The sequence below is a fragment of the Peromyscus eremicus genome, chromosome 23, assembly GCF_949786415.1.
Source record: "Peromyscus eremicus chromosome 23, PerEre_H2_v1, whole genome shotgun sequence".
Taxonomy (NCBI): domain Eukaryota; kingdom Metazoa; phylum Chordata; class Mammalia; order Rodentia; family Cricetidae; genus Peromyscus; species Peromyscus eremicus.
In genome coordinates this window covers 12,273,322-12,292,120 of record NC_081438.1, presented here as the reverse complement: position 1 = coordinate 12,292,120, position 18,799 = coordinate 12,273,322, and the positions used below count along the sequence as shown (strand labels likewise).

The 18,799-nt window shown below is 52.3% G+C and overlaps 1 protein-coding gene across 1 annotated transcript in view; it reads right to left on the bottom strand.

Annotated features, from left to right (window-relative positions):
• The window catches only part of Hvcn1 (hydrogen voltage gated channel 1), a 29,871-nt gene extending 22,278 nt beyond the window's left edge, over window positions 1-7,593 (bottom strand). The window contains exons 1-2 of the mRNA XM_059249078.1: window positions 7,467-7,593; window positions 1,763-1,906 (exon numbers count right to left, since the gene is read on the bottom strand). Of these exons, the coding sequence (XP_059105061.1) occupies window positions 1,763-1,783 (21 nt within the window). The 5' untranslated portion in view covers window positions 1,784-1,906; window positions 7,467-7,593. The remainder of the gene's footprint in view (window positions 1-1,762; window positions 1,907-7,466) is intronic.
• Window positions 7,594-18,799: the final 11,206 nt, after the last annotated feature.

Below are 18,799 nucleotides of genomic sequence, written 5' to 3'. Positions count from 1 at the left end.
ACAGAGAGGGCCAGCTGCATGTTGGAATGACCAGGAAACATGCCTGCCGTGCTGGGAATGGAACCCAGGGCCTCACGCCCACCAGACAAACCTCCACGACTGAGCCACACCCGGTATCACCTGGCACACACCGTGGTCACACGCTCAGAGCTCTTGAGCACCCTGTAAGTGCAGTGAGGCTGAGCGCCACAGGCCACAGCCAAGCTCAGTGCCTCCAGAGGAAGTGAGCCAGTGGGGTACCCCACCCCCGACGCTGCACACCTGGCTTCCCGAGCCCTGCAGATGGGCCAGACACGTGCATTCATCTGAACTGTGGAAGAAGGTCAGCAGATGGGTCGCAACCCCTGCTTGTCCCATCGCGGAGTCAGCAGCCGGCGGCATAAGTGGCAGCTGTCCCCGGGTACCCGGCTAATGCCACAGACCCCCATTAGGTATAACCCTCACTGTACCCCTGTGGGCTAATGTTATTGCCCCCATTTCCCAGAATGGGAAACTGAGGAGCAGGGAAAGGAAGAAGGAAAAAGGGACTCTCAGGTCAGTGTCCAGACAGGTGGCCAAGCCCATCTCCACAGAACTGGTAACTGCCAATCAGGTCTGTGCAGTGATGCGCATTCACCCCCTCCTTCTGCCCCCCATGCCTGTGTTCTGAAAACCTAGGAGGGCCAGGGGCCAGCAACATGGTTCAGCAGGTACAGCACCTGCCACCAAACCTTGGACAAGTCCAAAGCCATAAAGGCAAAGTCTTCACGCAAGCATTCCAAAGCAGGGTGTCCCAGGCCAGGCTCAGCTATCTGACCAGACAAGGGCCAGTCTGCCACAAGGGGTCCTAGCCAGCTCGTCAAACAATGGAGACAGCCCCTCTGTGGCCACAGCATGCCCCACCTGGCTCCGGTTCCCCCCGACGTGTGTCCTAGCTGGGTTCTGCATTCCAGTCCACTTCCCCTGCTGGCCCCACACCCTGACATGGGCTGGTGACAAAGTCTTCAGCACCTTATAATTCACCCCTGCAACTGTCCAGCTTCACTCGGATCCCCAGACTCACCCCCCTGGACATCCCCATCCTAGCTTCAGCCCTGGCTACTTCCTCTTGGACCACACCTCTGCCTACATCAACACTCACCGTCATTAGTCCAAAAACACATGAGCAAACCAAAGCGAGACCCCGGGGCCAGCGTGGCCATCACCCCCACCATGTCACCTGCCTCCCGCCACCTCATGTCCCCCATTTCACTATCACCAAAGACTGAGGACAACGTCGTCCCACTAATTGTAAGTAGCAGACCCCTGCCTCGTTGGAGGCCAAGAACCTTCCCCAAGAGCCCAGCAATGTTACCGAGCCCACTCCTCGCTGTGGGTACCCACAGTGCTGAGTCTGTGACTCTGCTTTCTCGAAGCTGGACATCTAGGAATCCTTGCCTTGCCTCATCGAACCAGTTCTGGCTGGTCTCGAACTCACTGTGTAGCCAAGGGTGACTTTGAACTCTTGACCTTGACCTTCTCACTTGACCTCCTGAGTACTGGGATTATAGGTTTGCCCCACCACACCCAGCCAGGCTCTGACATCATGGTTCTTCAACTAGAAGTCAGGGTGTGCATGGTGGAGCCTGGCTCCGCTGACACTGGGTTCTGTGAAACCCGGTGGCAGTTTCTCCTCCGTGACTGCAGGCACGGCGCAACACCTTACGCTGGGGTTTCTCGCTGACCTGCGAGAAACTTCTGCAGGATTCTCCTCTCACGGCGGGAACCTTCAGACACGATTTACCTTTTGGTCATTGGACGTCATTTTCCTGTCGTCTCCGGACCCAACAATGAGAGGCCTGGCAGCGGACGCGTGTCACCCAGCTGTCACCGAGTGTGAGTGTGGCTTCGTTCGCAATCTGTCCGCACAGGTCAGTGTGAACAGCGTCTGAAAAGGAGGTCACAAAACATGTTGGAAGGGTATGATCCGGGAAGACAAACAAAATATTAATGAACACCTGCTTGAGCGCTGGATCCACTTTCGGGCATCTGTGAGAGACGTAGTCACTGTGGCCAGTGAAGAGAACCAACCATTGTCCATCCATGGGGGAATGGATAAAGAGCCACACAATGGAATACTATCTACCCTTCAAAAAGGAAACACTAACAGTTGCTACAGTGTTGATGAGCCCTGAAAACACTACACTAAGGGCAGACGGCTAAATTCAACATCTTGTATGCTGAGCCTGGCATGGTGGTATACCTGTAACCTGGCACTCAGGGGGCTGAGGCTGGGAGATTATGGGTTCAAGGCTAGCCTGGAATGCATAGTGAGGCCCTGTCTCAAAATTAAAAAGGAAAATTGGGCTGAGTGTGGTAGCCCACGCCTTTAATCCCAGCACTCTGGAGGCAGAGGCAGGCGGATCTCTGTGAGTTCGAGGCCCGCCTCGAACAGAGCAAGTTCCAGGACAGCCAGAGCAACACGGAGAAACCCTGTCTCCAAAAACAAACAAATAAACAAAACAAAAAAGGAAAATCTGAGATGGTGGGATGGGTCAGCAGGTATAAAAGTGCTTGCCACCATATCTGACAATTTGAGTTCGGTCCCTGGGACCTTCCACCATACATGGTGGAAGAGGAGGACAGACTCCACAGCTTACCCTCTGGCCTCCACACATGTGCTGTGACACACACACACACACACACACACACACGCACACACGCGCACACACACACACACACACACACACACACACACATTTTGAAGAGAAATTCTGAGACAAGCTTGTAACATGTAGCTCTGGCTGTTCTGGATCTCGCTCTGGAGACCAGGCTGGCCTCGAACTCACAGAGAGCCACCTGCCTCTGCCTCCCTAGCACAGAATTAAAGGTGTGCACCACCATCTCCAACAAATAATTTTCTTCTAAGACTTATAAAGCATGTGTGTGTGTGTGTGTGGGGGGGTAATTGTGCATGTGAATGCAAGTGCCCTCACAGGCCAGACAGAAGTCCCCCTGAAACTGCAGTTCCGTGTGGTCATCAGCTGCTCAGCATGCTGGGAAACAAGGTCAGGTCTTCCGCAAGGGTAGCATGCATTCTAGCTCTAAGCCATCTTTCCAGGTCCTGGCCCGCCTTTTAAAGGAAAACTTTGAGCATTGGTAGCTCTTTGCTTTCTCTTTGGTTCTGGAATGACTATGTGTGATTTTTTCAAGATTATTTTTAACGTAGGTGACAGAGGCATCTAGTAAAACTTTAAACCCTACAGACAGCTATCTGCTGGTGAGCCTGTCTCTACCCTGCGCCGCCTTCCCAGAAGCATCCACTCTGACCAGCATCTCTGTGGCCTCCTGGGAGGTGACCTTTCTTCGCACGGAAGGGGTGTGCATACCGCCCCTTCACTCTTTTCTTCCACACAGTGAGTGACGTGCTCCTCTCTCAGAACCGTTCTTATTTCCTTTTAGGGTGGAGTAGGTAGATGACAGAATGTCCCCTTGAGCACCCAGGCTCTTTTCCCTCAAACCCAGGAGTTGGTCACTTGTGTGTGTGCACCGTGATTACACTCAGGAGTGTGCAACAGGAGACTGCCCAGGTGGGCCTGCTGTCATCAGGAGGGTCTGTCTAAGAAGCAGAGGTGTGCCGGGCGGTGGTGGCGCACGCCTTTAATCCCAGCACTCGGGAGGCAGAGGCAGGCGGATCTCTGTGAGTTCGAGGCCAGCCTGGGCTACCAAGTGAGTCCCAGGAAAGGCGCAAAGCTACACAGAGAAACCCTGTCTCGGAAAAACCAAAAAAAAAAAAAAAAAAGAAGCAGAGGTGTGAGCGTGACGGAGCGGCCAGCAGAGAGAAGCCTGAAGATGCTGAGTGGCTGCCACAATGGAGGCTTGTGTACGCTGTGTGCACTCGTAAAAACTGGTGAGCGCCTGGCGGTGGTGGCGTACGCCTTTAATCCCAGCACTCGGGAGGCAGAGCCAGGCAGATCTCTGTGAGTTCGAGGCCAGCCTGGTCTCCAGGAAAGGCGCAAAGTTACATAGAAAAACCCTGTCTCGGAAAAAAAAAAAAAAAAAGTGGCGAGGACCCTCAGATCTCTGAGGAAGGGCTTGGAGGCCTCTCCGTTTGGACCATGGAAACTGCCTTTGGGCTTGTGACCCACAGAACTGTGAGATAATAGACGGGACTTTTTTAAACCACCAAATGTATAGTCCCTGCTACAAACCGAGGACACTCACAGTCCCGGGGGACCACACTGTGGCAGCTCACTCTAGACGGAGATGCTCACTCTGATGCCCGGTACTCCACTGTGGGAATGCAGCGAGGCTGCTGGTTTCGCACATTGGCTGTTTCGCATCCCCTTCCCATCCCAGAACCCTGCTGGGTAACTCTACATTGTGTGAGACTGTACATTTTCCCGAATGAGAGCCAGGCCGATATCGGGCGTCTTTCCTGATCTCTCTCCACGTGATTGTTTTGTGACAAGCTCTCTCACTGAACTTGGAGCTAAGGAATTCAGTGAGCCTGGCTGCTCATGAGCCTGCGGGTTGTCTTGTCTCTGCCGCCCAGAGCTGGGATTCTAGACACGTAGCATCACCCACAGCTTTTTACGTAAGAACCGGGGTCAGACTCAGGTCCTCAGCTGGCATGCCAAACACTTTGCCAACTGAGCTCTCTCCTCACCACCCCGAGTTATTTTTTCTAGCCACAAAAACAGAGCGTCATCAGTTTGAGAAAAATATTCGAAGACTTAACCCGTCCAAAAACTGACTCTCCCCTGAATCCTTTTTCTTCTCTTCTGCGCTCTGCGGTCCTGTCAAGAGTCGCAGCAGCTTTGGTGACAGTGGAGTTCAGCTACGTGCTCCCACACAGGCAGGAGCTGGGCTCAGTCTTCACAACCGCAGGTGAAGGGCCTGCGAGATGCGTTAGCTAGTAGAGGACCTTGCCGCCAAGCCTGAGAACCTGAGTTGGATCCCCAGGAGAAAAAGCAACTCGGGCAAGTTGTCCTCTGACCACCACATGTACACTGTGTCAAACACACACACACACACACACACACACACACACACACACAAGTGTAGTCAAACAAACAAACCTGCTGGGCGTGGTGGCGCACACCTCTAATCCCAACACTCAGGAGGCAGAGACAGGTGGATTTCTGTGAGTTCGAGGCCAGCCTGGTCTACAGAGTGAGTTCCAGGACAGCCAGGCAGGGCTGTTACACAGAGAAACTCTGTCTGGAAGAACAAAACACACAAATAACTCCCATGTAGGTCAAAGGGAAGCTAAAGAACCCTTGAAATTTCCTTTGTTTTTGAAGAAACAAAACTAACTCACATACACAAAAACATTAAATTTACCAACTAAGGACAGAGGGTTTCTTTTTTTAAGTGTATTTATTTATATTTTATGTATGAATGTTCTGCATGTATACCTACATGCCAGAAGAGAACATCAGATCCTATTATAGATGGTTGTGAGCCACCATGTGGTTGCTGGGAATTGAACTCAGGACCTCTGGAAGAGCAGCCAGGAGTCTTAACCTCTGAGCCATCTCTCCAGATCTGACAGAGGGTTTCAAACTCCCCTGTCATCCACAATAAACTAGCCCGAACAAATAAAAACAGTAAAACCTAATGCCTGAGTGGCTATGGAGAAACCACAGCTGGAGAAACATGACCTAGACAGACATCTAGTAACAGGGACCAGCACCTTCCAAAAGGCTACATCCTAGACTTGATCACTGTGTTTGCGAAACTATCCCAAAGGACTCCCTGGCACATCCATGGGCAGAGTGTTCTAGCGCAGGGAATGGTGTGACCGATCCCCAAAAACCTGCATGGGAGAAGCTGAAAGCCACACACAAGCGCACACGGGAAGGAAGGACACACTAGGGTCTGGGCAGAGGTGGAGAAAGCAGGCCATTGAGCAACCAGAACTGATAAATGTGACCCAAGTCTGTGCTCGTTGCTTGCAAAGATGTGGGGCCATCTGAGCGTTTCCTCCGTGCTGGGCCCTGGGGCTGGGTTCAGGGAGCACAAAAGGACGAAGCCTGGAGATGACAGACACCCCAAGAACAATATACAGTGCTGAGGCCACACTCCCTGGCCTCCCTGGAGGAGGAAAGTAGAGAAGAACAAGAGGAGAAGCCTGGCTCTTACAGGTGGAGTGGCCGGGCTCCTGAGGAAGTGACACAGGGACCTCCTGAATTTCAAGAAGATTGTGGGGCCGGACAAGAGTCCCCGTTAAGAGGAAGGTCCTTTGACAGGAAGAACTTAAGAGGACAGTGTGGGGAGTGGGCCGAGCCAGAGAAGCAGGGCGAGAGATACAAATTAAGATAAATTGTGGGGCCGTGCAGTGGTGGCGCACTCCTTTAATCCCAGCACTCAGGAGGCAGAGGCAGGCGGATCTCTGTGAGTTCGAGGCCAGCCTGGTCTACAGATCAAGGACAGGCACCAAAACGACACAGAGAAACCCCATCTCTTTGAAAAACAAAACAAAACAAAACAAAAAAAGATAAATTGTGGGAAGGAGGGTGGGATGCGGGGGATCTACTATGGCTCCCAGCTTGTAAGAAAGGCTGAGGAGTTGGGGGGACAAGAGTTACAGTGGGGGACATCACAGGGAGAAGCAAGGAGGATGGAGGTCTGGACTTGGGCGTCACAGAACTTGTGGCTGGCCTAGATGGAGTGGGAGTTAGGAAGACATGATGGAAACCCCAGCCACAGGATGGAGAGGCCGGGAAAGGAAGTCTGGGGACACGAACAATCCGGGCTTCCTCCTTCTTGCTAAACCACAGCCAGGGGAGGCTGGTGGGCCAAAGGAAGCTCTGGAATTGGGTAAGTCTTAACGTGGAGATTTTCAAACCCTGCCTTGACCAGACTTTCTGCCAGGGGAACCCTGGAGGCAGAAGTTGCTGTCCCCAGACTCTGCCTTACTCAAGAAACCTCAAGCGGCTGGTGGGCGGTCAGGAAACACTGCAAAGCTTGGAGAGTCCCCACCGACCTGAAGTGAAGTGACCAGGAGGCAGAAGTACTTTCAGAGGGGCAAGGCGAAGTGTAGAGACACATTAGAGCTCCCAAGCGACCCTATGCTAGATGGGGTGGGGGATCCCCAATGATCTCAGCAGTCCTGGGAGGTAGGCACCACTCAGAATGCCATGGCGGCAGGAAAGGACACGAAGACACAGAGAGGCACAGTCCCACAGCTAAGGTGTTTAGAGCCCTGCACCCAGTGGGCATAGGTACTAGGTAAAGGTGGGGGACATGGAGGTGATACAGGCTGTTCTCCGTCTTATAGTGTATACCCTGGCCTCAGCCCACCCACCATTCTTGGCACCCCTGAACGCAACAGATGGGGGTTCAAGTTGTTTCCAGCAGGCGCTGCTGAATTGGGATTCCTCCTGCTAGGATGCACCAGTGGGCTGGCTCACTAGCCCGACCCCCTTCCCTCCTGCTGTCTCCCTGGAGTGGCTGTGGGGGACTCTGGGATGGGGAACAGGGCACAGGGGCTTCACACCCACCTGCTGGCAGGGCTTGCTGAGTTGGCTGCGCCTCCTTGGCTGGCTCTGTCCACCTGTAGGAGGGGGGACACTGTTACCTCCTCTACCGGTGTGTGGCTGTGTGTCGGAGCTAGGGCGGTGGATCCTGGTAACACCCACTAGGAGAGGAAGTGCTTGTCAGTGCCCCATTCCCCAGGGAGGATAGCGGGGTGGGCAGTCACAGTCCACAAAACAGCACGGGACCTCAGTTACCCCCCCACGGCGCCTGGTTCCCCCCCAACACCCCCAGCCAGGCCCCAGCCAGGATGGACAAAGGTCTGGCCTAGGAGCAGCCGCGAATCATGAATCACGAGGATGGAGGGTGGCCAGGGCTTCCTCCCTCCCTGCAGGCCCCCAGGCCGGTCTGCAAAAAGCAGCAGCCGCTTTTTGCAGGGCAGGACACCCTCAGCCTGAGACGCGGCTGAGGCTGGAGGGAAGCGGGGAGCCCCGGCCTGCCCAAGCCCCATCCTCATTACCTGACTTGCAATCTGCTCAGCTCTCTTCTCTCTCCAGGGCAGAGACACACGCACACCCCTGCTCCACAGAGCCCAGGGGGGCGGTCCCATGTCCTTGGGGGTGTGGTGTGGCGGGAGTTTCCACAGCTGCTCTAACTTGCTGCAAACTCCAAAGGGGAGGTGGAGGGGAGGCGGGCTATGGAGGCACCACCAGTGCCCTCCCACACAGCTGAGAGGCCCCCAGCTCGGAAGCAGCTCTCCAGTGACAAAGACCAGGGTATGCACAGGGCTTGGGACTCTTCTGCCAGGCTCCTTGCTTTGTTGAGGTGACTGACTGCATGCTCCCCTGACCCAAGGACCACGTCCTCCCTCACTCCTCCAAAGCCTCTGTGCTTCCTGGAGGAGATGCACTCCCTAGCTGGATTTAGGGGGGAAAAAAAATTGATACAAGAGCAGATTAAAGAGAAAAGTTTTTGTGCCCAGGGAGTCAGTCCCAAGAAAAGTCAGGCCAGGAGAAACGTATTAAATATGCTGGGGAAGGAATGACGGCATCCATGCTCTCTGGGCTGGGGGCGGGGTAAACGGGGTATCACTGAGAGATGTTGTATGTGAGTCTGGCTGGGGGCGGGGTGCACGGGGTATCACTAAGAGATGTATGTGAGTCTGGGGGGTGACGCTCAGGAAGGAGTGGGTTTCCTAACATGCTTATTCCGACTCACTGCAGCCCTAAACGGAAGCCATGCTCCAGGCTCTCCAGAGCTCCAGCCCTTCATGGCTCCTGCGTATGAGACCCTAAAAGCCTTTTTTTTTTTTTCCCCTTACAGTTCCCGTGACCTCAGCTTCAAACAACCAATATGTCAATCCGGCCTAATTGAGCGGGTCATCTACAACACTTGTTTCATTGTAAGCACCTGTAGGTTGTGAGCTAGCCTTCCCCCACCTCCCCCCAGACTCTCGGACCCTCGTCTAAGGGACCACCTCAGAGCTGTGTCTGACATCAGCAGTGGGTCCCGCTGGGAGTTACCAACAGTCCAGACAGGAGGTGGCTTCCGCTGCTCATCCTCCAGCTCTGGCCTCTCTGGCGGACTCCCTGATGTATTTAATCCCTTTAGCTTTTAGCTCTCAGCTTTACAGGACCTAGAATCCCCCTGGGCAGAGAGTCTCGATGGGGAAACTTCTAGAGCAGGTTGTCTGGAGGGGATTCTTAATTGTTAGCTGGTGTGGGAAGACCCAGCCCATTGTGGGCGGCGTCATCCCCTTGGCAGGGGTCCTGTGCCATATGAGAGAAGAGAAAGGTAGCCGAGGCAAGGAAGCAAGCTGGATTCATGAGTTAGTCTCTCTCTACTCTTGATTACGGGCATGAGGCGTTAAGTTCCTGCCCTGATGTCCCCACTGCAGTGGACTGTGACTGGAACTGTGAGTTTTTTGTCAGGGTCTTGGTGACAGAAACAGAGATGAAACTAGAATGCCGTATAAATTAGTAACTGGGTGTTGAACCTGTGATTGCTACTGCTATTCAGCACTGTAAAAGGTTCAGGTCCCTCCAGGCGGTGGTGGCGCACGCCTTTAATCCCAGCACTCGGGAGGCAGAGCCAGGCGGATCTCTGTGAGTTCAAGGCCAGCCTGGTCTACAGAGCACGTTCCAGGACAGGCTCCAAAGTTACACAGAGAAACCCTGTCTCAAAAAACAAACAAATAAAAATCCCAGTCAAAGCAGTAAGGCAAGAAACAAGGAAGGCCGAAGATTAAAAAGAGAGAAGCTGTCCTCTGACACCACCGTGATTCCCTGCCTGGAAAATCCCACAGACAGTGGACAGAAGCGATAGAACAACTTCAGTCCCTGTAGAACTCTCACTCGGGTTGGGTGGAGAGGTAAGGCCACTGATCGGTAAGATGGAACATCCTGCATCCACAGGAGGAGTTCAAGAGTCAGCCACGGTCTCGGTAGCTCTCTCTAGTGGTCCTGCCCTCCCTCCTCCTGATGCTCGTAGAGCATCACAAGGAAGATGTGAACTCAGTCCTTGGAGGATGTTTCCACTTCAGAGCTCTTCCGTCTCCCTCAGCGGGAAGAGAAGGCTGTCTCTAAGTGTTCACATGTCTCCGGTGCTTCCAGTTGAGGCAATCCACCACTTCCCTTTCCAGAGCACAAGCCAGGTCCCAGCTCCGGGAGCACATGAGAAAATGAAGAGAGAGAGAAGTGGATGAGGTTTCAGCCAGGGGTGGGTTTGGGTTTCCCAGACTTGCATCTGTTGTCGGGGCCCACTCCATGTGATTCACTACCAGCTGTAACAGCCCCATGACCATGTTTTCATGAAGCTGGGGACCTGCGTGGGATGATGTAGCATGGCTGGGGCTGGGAATGGAGCTCGGTGGTAGAGCACTTGCCTAGCATGTGAGGTCCCCGGGTTCGATCCCTGGCACCACCAAAGTGAGTGGGGTGACCCCCATTCTCTGATGCCAACTGACTTCTGCTTTGTTGTTCAGAATGCTGCGGAGGAACAGGGCAGCAGTTGGCCTTAGGGAGGCCTGGGTGGGGCTCAATCCTGCCTCCATCCTGCCCATGCTAGCCGGGCAAGCGATCTTTCAACAAATAATCTCCGAGTGTCAAAACAGCGGAGGCCAGTGGGTACCACGTGTCTTCCATCAAGCCTGCTCTGTACAGAGAGACACAGCAAGAGCATTGTAAAAGGAAGGATGCAGGGAGCTCCTGGCCGAGCATGCAGAGGTGGGGATGGAGGTGAGGACCATCGAGGCACAGAGTTCAAGAGAGGTCTCTCAGGGAAGTGACATTTCAATGCTACTGGAAATGAGGTGGAACCCACCCTGAGATGAGTGAGAACCTTTGGAGCAGAGGAAACAGCGGTCGCAAGGGGCCTGAGGTAGGTAAAGGCTGGGTTAAGACCAAAGGGGACCCAGGGTGACTGATGAACCAAGAAGCCATGGACCTTTGAAGCAGGGAGGGACACAGTTTGATTGTGATGTGCGTGGTAAGACATACAGAACACGAGCCAGGTTGTGACGGGACGTGCTTACGGCCCTAACCCTGAGAACACTGATGCAGGGGGATGGTAAGTTCATGGCTGGCCTGAAATACACAGAGATTTCCAGGTCAGAAGGACTACAGTCTGAGACCCTGTCCAAAAAAAAAAAAAAAGAGTCAAGTATAGTGGCACACCTCTTTAATCCCAGCACTCAGGAGGCAGAGGCAGGCGGATCTTTGTGAGTTCGAGGCCAGCCTGGTCTACAGAGTGAGTTCCAGGACAGGCACCAAAACTACACAGGGAAACCCTGTCTCGGAAAAAAAACCCAAAAACCAAAAAACAAAAAAATAATAATAAAATAAAATGTATAGTTGGGGCAGGTGAAATGGTTCAGTGGGTAAAGGTGCTTGCTGCCAAGTCTGACGGCCTGAGTTTGAACGCTGAAATTCCTACAAGTTGTCCTCTAACTGCCACATACACACACACACACACACACACACACACACACACACACACACACACACGCTGAGGCACACCCATATCCCTACACTCTCACCACATACACACACAAATAAATACAAATTTTAAATTCTAAACAAAAGCATCAACGCTGGCTTTGGTTGCTTGGTGGATTGGGATTCGTGGAAGGTAAAGATCACAGGTGCAGGTCGATGATGACCTGTGGGGAGATGGGCAGGAATAGGGGTGTGGAGAGAGCAGCTGGATGGCAGCTGGGGGCTGGCTGTGGAGGGGAGACAGGGCCGTATGCTCAGCGGTGGCATGCATGACATGGGGAGCCCGAGGGGCTGTGAGGGGCTGTGAGGGGCTGTGAGGGGCTGTGAGGGGCTGTGAGGGGCTGTGAGGGGCTGTGAGGGGCTGTGAGCGGCTGTGAGCGGCTGTGAGCCCGGAGGGGCTGTGAGGGGCTGGCTTACCTGTGCAATCCTATGATCTGAACAGCCAATGGGCAGGTGTCAGGCAGGCAGTAGGCTTGATTGTGTGTGTGTGCGTGTGTGTATGTGTGTGTGTGTGTGTGTGTGTGTGTGTGTGTGTGTGTGTGTGTGTGAGAAATGGAGAAGAGACTCCAACCTTGGGTGTTGTTCCTCAAGAGTCATCTACACTGTTTTTTGAGGAAGGGTCTCTCATGGGCCTGGAGCTCACCGATTAGGCTGACAGGCTTCTACCTGTCTCTGCCTCCCCAGCGCTGAGGTCACAAACATGAACCGCCATGCCTGGACTATTTCATACAGCTGCTGGGGATTGAACTCAGGTTCTCCTGTTTTCATGGCCAGCGTTTGCCAACGGAACTACGCTCCAACTATTTCTATTGCTGTTGTGGAGACATTTCATGTAGCCCAGCGTCAAACTTACTAGGTACTTGAGGATGTCCTTGAACTCTTGATCTTTCTGCCTTTACCTCCCAAGTGCTAGGATTATAGGCATGTGCCACCACATGTCGCTTGGGCAGTTGGTCCATGTCTGGAGCTCGGTCAAGGTGTGTGAGCATCCTTGGTGCACAGGAGGTCTTGCAGACATGGGTGTAGCTTGAGTTTTCCTGCCTGGCCCACAGTCAGGACAAATCTCTCTCACCCGCCAGTCCCGCAGCTGCTCAGACCCAACCAAGTAAACACAGAGACTTATATTGCTAACTGTTCTTACAGCTTAAATTAATCCATTTCTATAAATCTATACCTTGCCACGTGGCTCATGGCTTATCGGCATCTTCACACGCTGTTTCTCATCATGGCGGCTGGCAGTGGCTCCTGACTCAGCCTTCCACTTCCCAGCTTTATTCTCCTCCTTGTCCCGCCTATACTTCCTGCCTAGCCAATGGCCAATCAGTGTTTTATTTATTAACCAATCAGCAACACATTTGCCATACAGAACATCCCACAGCACATGGGCTGGGCTGGGCGCTCACCAGAGGCCGAGCCTGGTGGAGAAGATGAAGGAGTGGCCGGGAAAAGAGAGGAGGCAGAGGTAGAAGGGAAAGCCCAGGGCACACAGGACTCTGAAAGCTAGGAGGGCCTCTAGAGGGAGGGGAGGCATGTGCCAGGACAGGTTGGGATCTGAGCCTCCTTGGGGTCTTCCAGACAGGGTATCACACTGGACAGAGTCCACACTGGCAGCCAGCAGCTCTGCCTTATTCCACCTGCTGGTCACGGGTGGAAATGACCGTCCTTGGCACGGCATGGCCTGGCCTGGCCAGGAGGGAGAAGGTTCCACCACAGGTGAAGAACAGAAGATAACTTTCAGGAGACTGTTCTCTTCTTCCATGTAGGTTCCTGTGGGTCCAATTCAGGTCATCAGGCTCATCATCACTCAGGTTGGTGACAAGCCATCTCACTGGTCCATTCTTGAACTTCTGACTCTTCTCCCTCCACCTCCTGAATGCTGCTATTACAGAGGTGAACCTAGTTTATTCAGTGCTAGGAATCGAACCCAGAGCCCCATGCATGCTAGGCAAGTACTCTCCCAGCTGAGCCACATCCCCAGCCCCCATGGACTCTGTAAGTCTTGACAGTCTTTCATTACAGAAGCTTCACTTTCTGGAGTGGGATCCAAACGCATAAGAAACTCTCGGTGGGTGGTGGTGGTACACACCTTTAATCCTAGCACTCGGGAGGCAGAGGCAGGAGGATCTCTGTGAGTTCGAGGCCAGCCTGGTCTACAGAGTGAGTTCCAGGAAAGGCACCAAAACTACATAGAGAAATCCTGTCTCGAAAAAAACAAAAAAAGAAAAAAAAGAAAAAAAAAAAAAAAAGAAAAAAGAAACTCTCAAAGGAAGAGAATCGCAGAGCAGTGAGAAGTAGCCAAGCCTCTCCCACATCAAGCCAAGCTTCATAGGACCTGCTGGTGGTGACGTTACACATGTTCAGTAGAGAGTAAAGGAGAAGTCACACTTGAAGTAGGAGTGTGAGGTACATCCGCAGCCACCTGGACTCCAGCATTTCAGTGGATGAAAGTCCGACTCCACACCCCACCAAATACAGCAGCTGGATGTGTGGTGGATGGCAGATACTGAGAGATGCCTCAGAGCATAGCCTGGTGTCATGGTGCATGCCTTTAATCCCAGCACTCGGGAGGCAGAGGCAGGCGGATCTCTGTGAGTTCGAGGCCAGCCAGGGCTACACAGAGAAACCCTGTCTCAAAAAAGCCAAATAAATAATAAACAAACAAACAAATAAATAAAACAGAAATGCTGAGTGATGAAGAACCTGTTTCTAGCTAGGCCTGTCATCCAGATCATTGGGAGGTAAAGGCAAGGGGATCACAAGTTCAAAGCCAGCCTGGGCAACTTAGTGTGACCCTGTTGCAAAAACCAAAAAGAAGGCTAGGCTGTCCCTTAGTGGTTCCATCTCCAGTACCAGCCCCCAAAGGCCATGTTTTTAAAGACTTGTTTTTATTTTATGTGTGTGTTCTGGCTGCATGTATGTCTGTGTGCCATGTGTGTGCAGTGCCCATAGAGGCCAGAAGAGGGAACAGATCCCCTAGAACTGGAGTTACAGAGGGTTGTGAGCTGCCATGTGGGTGCTGGGAATCAAACCCGGGTCCTCTGGAAGAGCAGACAGTGCTCTTAAAAACTGAGCCATCTCTTCAGCCACCCCAAATCCACAGGCCAGTTCCAAAACTTAGGAGGAAGAGGTAAACACACAAAGGCTCTGGGCTTGGCGCCTTTGGAAGCGTCCGCTTCAGATTCTACTCTGGTGTTGGGACAGGAGAGGGAGCCCAGGAGTGATCGAAGGTGGGACATTTATTGGAAGCTGCTGTGTTTGTAAGCCCCCAAACATGACACTGCTGAATGCTTCTGGCATCTCCCTAGCCTGGTCAAATCCCAGCAGTCCCGGAAAGCAGTTGAGACAATGGTGGGAAAGAGGGCTGGTGAAACCTCACCCGGCCCGGACATGGACAGGATTGACAGACTGATAGCTCTTTCTCGATTCAGCAGGTAAAGGGGCCTGCAGTCAAGCCTGATGACCTGAGTTCGATCCCTGGGACCCACCTGGTGGCAGGAGAGAACTGACTCCTGCAAATTGTCCTCTGACCTCTACAGGCATGCTGTGGTATGTGCGCACACAAATTAATTAACACTTTAAAAAATGTCTGGGCAACCGCTAAGAGGAGTCAGAAAGAATGTCACATCAAAAAGCAGAGAGGAAGCTGGGTGGTGGTGGTGAGCATTCTGAACTGCTCCTTGGGGACCCATCTAGCGTTCTGATGTCATCTTATGTAAAGCCCCCTTTAAGAGGGGAAAAACCCTCCCCCTCTCTCCATCCTCATCAGGTGTGCACCTTCATGCTCTCTCTCTCTCTCCTCCTCCCTCCCTTCCCCTCTCCCTTTCCCCTTTAATAAAACTTTCCATGAGGATGCCGTGCTTCCACGGTGTGAGTAATTTTCTGCCGTGTCCCTCTGGCCTCTCACGCGCCATTTTACAACATTGGTGTCATGAAGGCGTACGCCTTTAATCCCAGCACCAGGGAGGCAGAGGCAGGTGGATTTCTGTGAGTTCGAGACCAGCCTGGTCTACAGAGTGAGTTTCAGGACAGGAGGGGCTACACAGAGAAACCTTGTCTCAGAAAATAAACAAAAGAGTGGAGAGGAAAATGATGGAGAAGGAAAAACACATTCTCCCACTTAACAGCCACGAGATGGGAGTCGGACTCACACCCCACAGTGCTGCTAGCTGAGGAGGAACCCCTGACCACAGTGAAGGGGGCTGGGAGCTGAGGGTAGTGGCTCACATGCTGTCTTTGGTAAACTTGTGAGAGGAGGTAAGAAGTGCCCAGAATTCTGCCATATTCGCTGTCTGTGGAGTTAGCTGGCTGTAGACCACCTGTAACTCCAGCTCCAGAGGATCCAAAGCCTCTGGTCTCTGCAGCAACTGCATTCATTCATGTGCCCACAACTCCACCCCCTATATACATACTTGGAAATGATGAAAATTCTTTAAAAAAAAAAATCCTTCAAAGATAAAACAGAGCAATGTATAAAATACTAAAACACACCTTGCGCATGTGCACACCTTGACATAGAGTTAAGATACACACAAACCGGAGACATCCAACAGACCTGAAACCTATCCAGTCAGGCTCCCAGCTACATCCACCCACCCAGTGGATGGTGGAGCCTGCATCTTATCACACTGCCCAGCTCCGAATCCCTTCACCCGGGAGATGGATGGAGTCCACAGCCTGTCAAACTCAGCTCTCTCTTAATCTCCAGTGTTGGCACCAGGGACCAGAAGGAAGCTATATGGCTGTGAGGGGGAGTAAGGGAACTCCATACTTGGCAGGAAGTGACTTGGGGTTCGGGTTCAGAATCTGATTCCTCCCAAGTACCAAGGAGCTGATGGCTAAACTCAGCAGATGGCAAATTCACTGCCAGGGCCTCGAGAAGCCCTTCTAGTCCACCCACTGTCCCTACCACATGTACGTGGTAAGAGAAAGGGCTGGGAAGGCCAAGCCACCAGGCTGTCCAAGAGCATAATGATTGGTTTACTGGATCATGAGCCCTGAACAACTGGTGTGTGGGCTGGTCCTCACTGGGTACACAGTATCTGCCACTGTGTTAATTGGATGACGGCTGAAAGAGAAAAGGAGGAAGTGTTTTTAAATGGTACCTTGAATTGCCTCCCAATTACATCTTGGCCAAGTGAGTATTAAAATTAGTACCTGTCCCCAGGAACATGTCACATGCCTTCAAACTTGGACGGGGCAGGGTAAGGGGTACAGAAGACAGGAGGATCACATGTCCAAGGCAAGCCTGATGTGAGCTCCAAGCTAACCTGGGATACACAGGTGGACTGAGAGTGTGGCTCAGTGGGTGGAAGGTTTGCTCCTATGTAAAGATGGATGAATAGGCCGGGCGGTGGTGGCGCACGCCTTTAATCCCAGCACTCGGGAGGCAGAAGCAGGTGGATCTCTGTGAGTTCAAGGCTACCCTGATGTACAAATCGAGTTCCAGGACAGCTAGGGCTGTTACACAGAGAAACTCTGTCTTAAAAAACAAAACAAAAGCCGGGCCATGGTGGCGCACGCCTTTGATCCCAGCACTCGGGAGGCAGAGCCAGGCGGATCTCTGTGAGTTCGAGGCCAGCCTGGTCTCCAAAGCAAGTTCCAGGAAAGGCGCAAAGCTACACAGAGAAACCCTGTCTCAAAAAAAAGATGGATGAATAGTATGCAGCAATGAACAGGATACCAACACGGATTGTCCTCTGACCTCCACACGCCACCTGTGCACCCACATATCACACACACACACACACACACACACACACACACACACACACACACACACACACAAACTATGAGGTCCTAAGTCAGGGAACTGGTTTTAGGTACTAGGGTGAATCTGAGGTTTTAGTTACCTCAAAAATCTGTGCTATCTTGTGTGTTAGGGTCCCAGGCTTTTCCCATTTGACATCGGGCAGCAGAAATTTTCTTAGTCTCGTCAGTAGTTCCTGTGGTAGGTGGGGTGGACAGCAAACTTCCTCCGTGCTCCATGAAGGGGACTGTCTACCTCCGGGAATGTTCACCTCTCTCCTCAACTCCTGGACATTAAGCTCTCCATGATACCTCCAGACTATTCCCGGAAGCGCCTGGCTATTTCCACAGAACCACTTCCAATATTCTGCAGGCCTTCTATCTTGAAAATTACTTTCTGGCATTTGAGACGGGGTCTCATTATGCAGCTCTGGTTGGCCTGGAGCTATGTAGACCAGGGTTACTTAGAACTCATGGAGATCTGCCTGCCTCTGCCTCCCCAGTGCTGGGTGGGATTAAAGGTTTGGCAAAATCTTTTATGATAGGATTATAATGTACTTCATGTATGTTGGTCTGTGTATATATTTACATGCATGCTGGTGCCCAGAGGCCAGAAGAGGGCATCAGACCCTCTCTGGAGCTGAAGTTATAGGTAGTTGAGACACCTGACATAGGTACTGGAAAATGAACTCGTGTCCCCTGCAGGAACAGCAAGTGGCCTTAACTGCTGAGCCATCTCCCCAGCCCCAGTACCCTTAATTTCTTCTTTGTTTTTAAAGACAGGATCTCTCTATGAAGCTCTGGTTAGTTTGGAACTGTTATGTAGACCTTGAACTCAGAGAGCTACCGGTCTCCTGAGTGTTCGGATTAAAATATACATGTTAAAATTTATTTTTAAACTCTTTTTTTTGTTTTTCGAGACAGGGTTTGTGTGGCTTTGGTGCCTGCCCTGGATCTCACTCTGTAGCCCAGGCTGACCTCGAACTCACAGAGATCCGCCTGGCTCTGCCTCCTGAGTACCTGACAGTTTTAACTGCTGAACCACCTCTCCAGCCCCACGTAAGATCTCATTTAGCTCAAGCTAAAACTTCTTGAATGTCTGGGTTAGCAGTTCATTAAATCCTTGCAAACCTTCTCGTCCCGTAACTTTTTTGTGTACAAGCACAGGTGGGCATGCGTGTGGCGGCCAGAGGACTACCTTGGGGGTCATTGCTCAGGTGCTGGTCGTTTGTGCCATGACTTTTTCCCTCCTTTTTGACAGGGCCTCTCCTCGGCAACACACTCACCAGTGAGGGCAGGCCGTCCAGGACCTGTCCCGCCCTGTTGGGACTACAAGCACACGCCACTACACCAGCCTTTTCTTACAACGGTTCTGGGGGTCATGCTGGAGGTCCATGCTTGTACGGCCACTTTACCTGGGTCTCCCCAGCCCTTCTGACTTTTGGATCATTAAACTGTTGAAGGTTTTAGTGAACCCGTCACATATTTGTACTTCACTTTGACAAAAATGGAATTCTCTCATGGGAAAACACCTACCCATATTTGCAATCACTCAGAAGTCGATACGAACACCACGCCCGTGGGTGTGCTCTTCTGAAGGGACAGAGGGACCTGTGGTC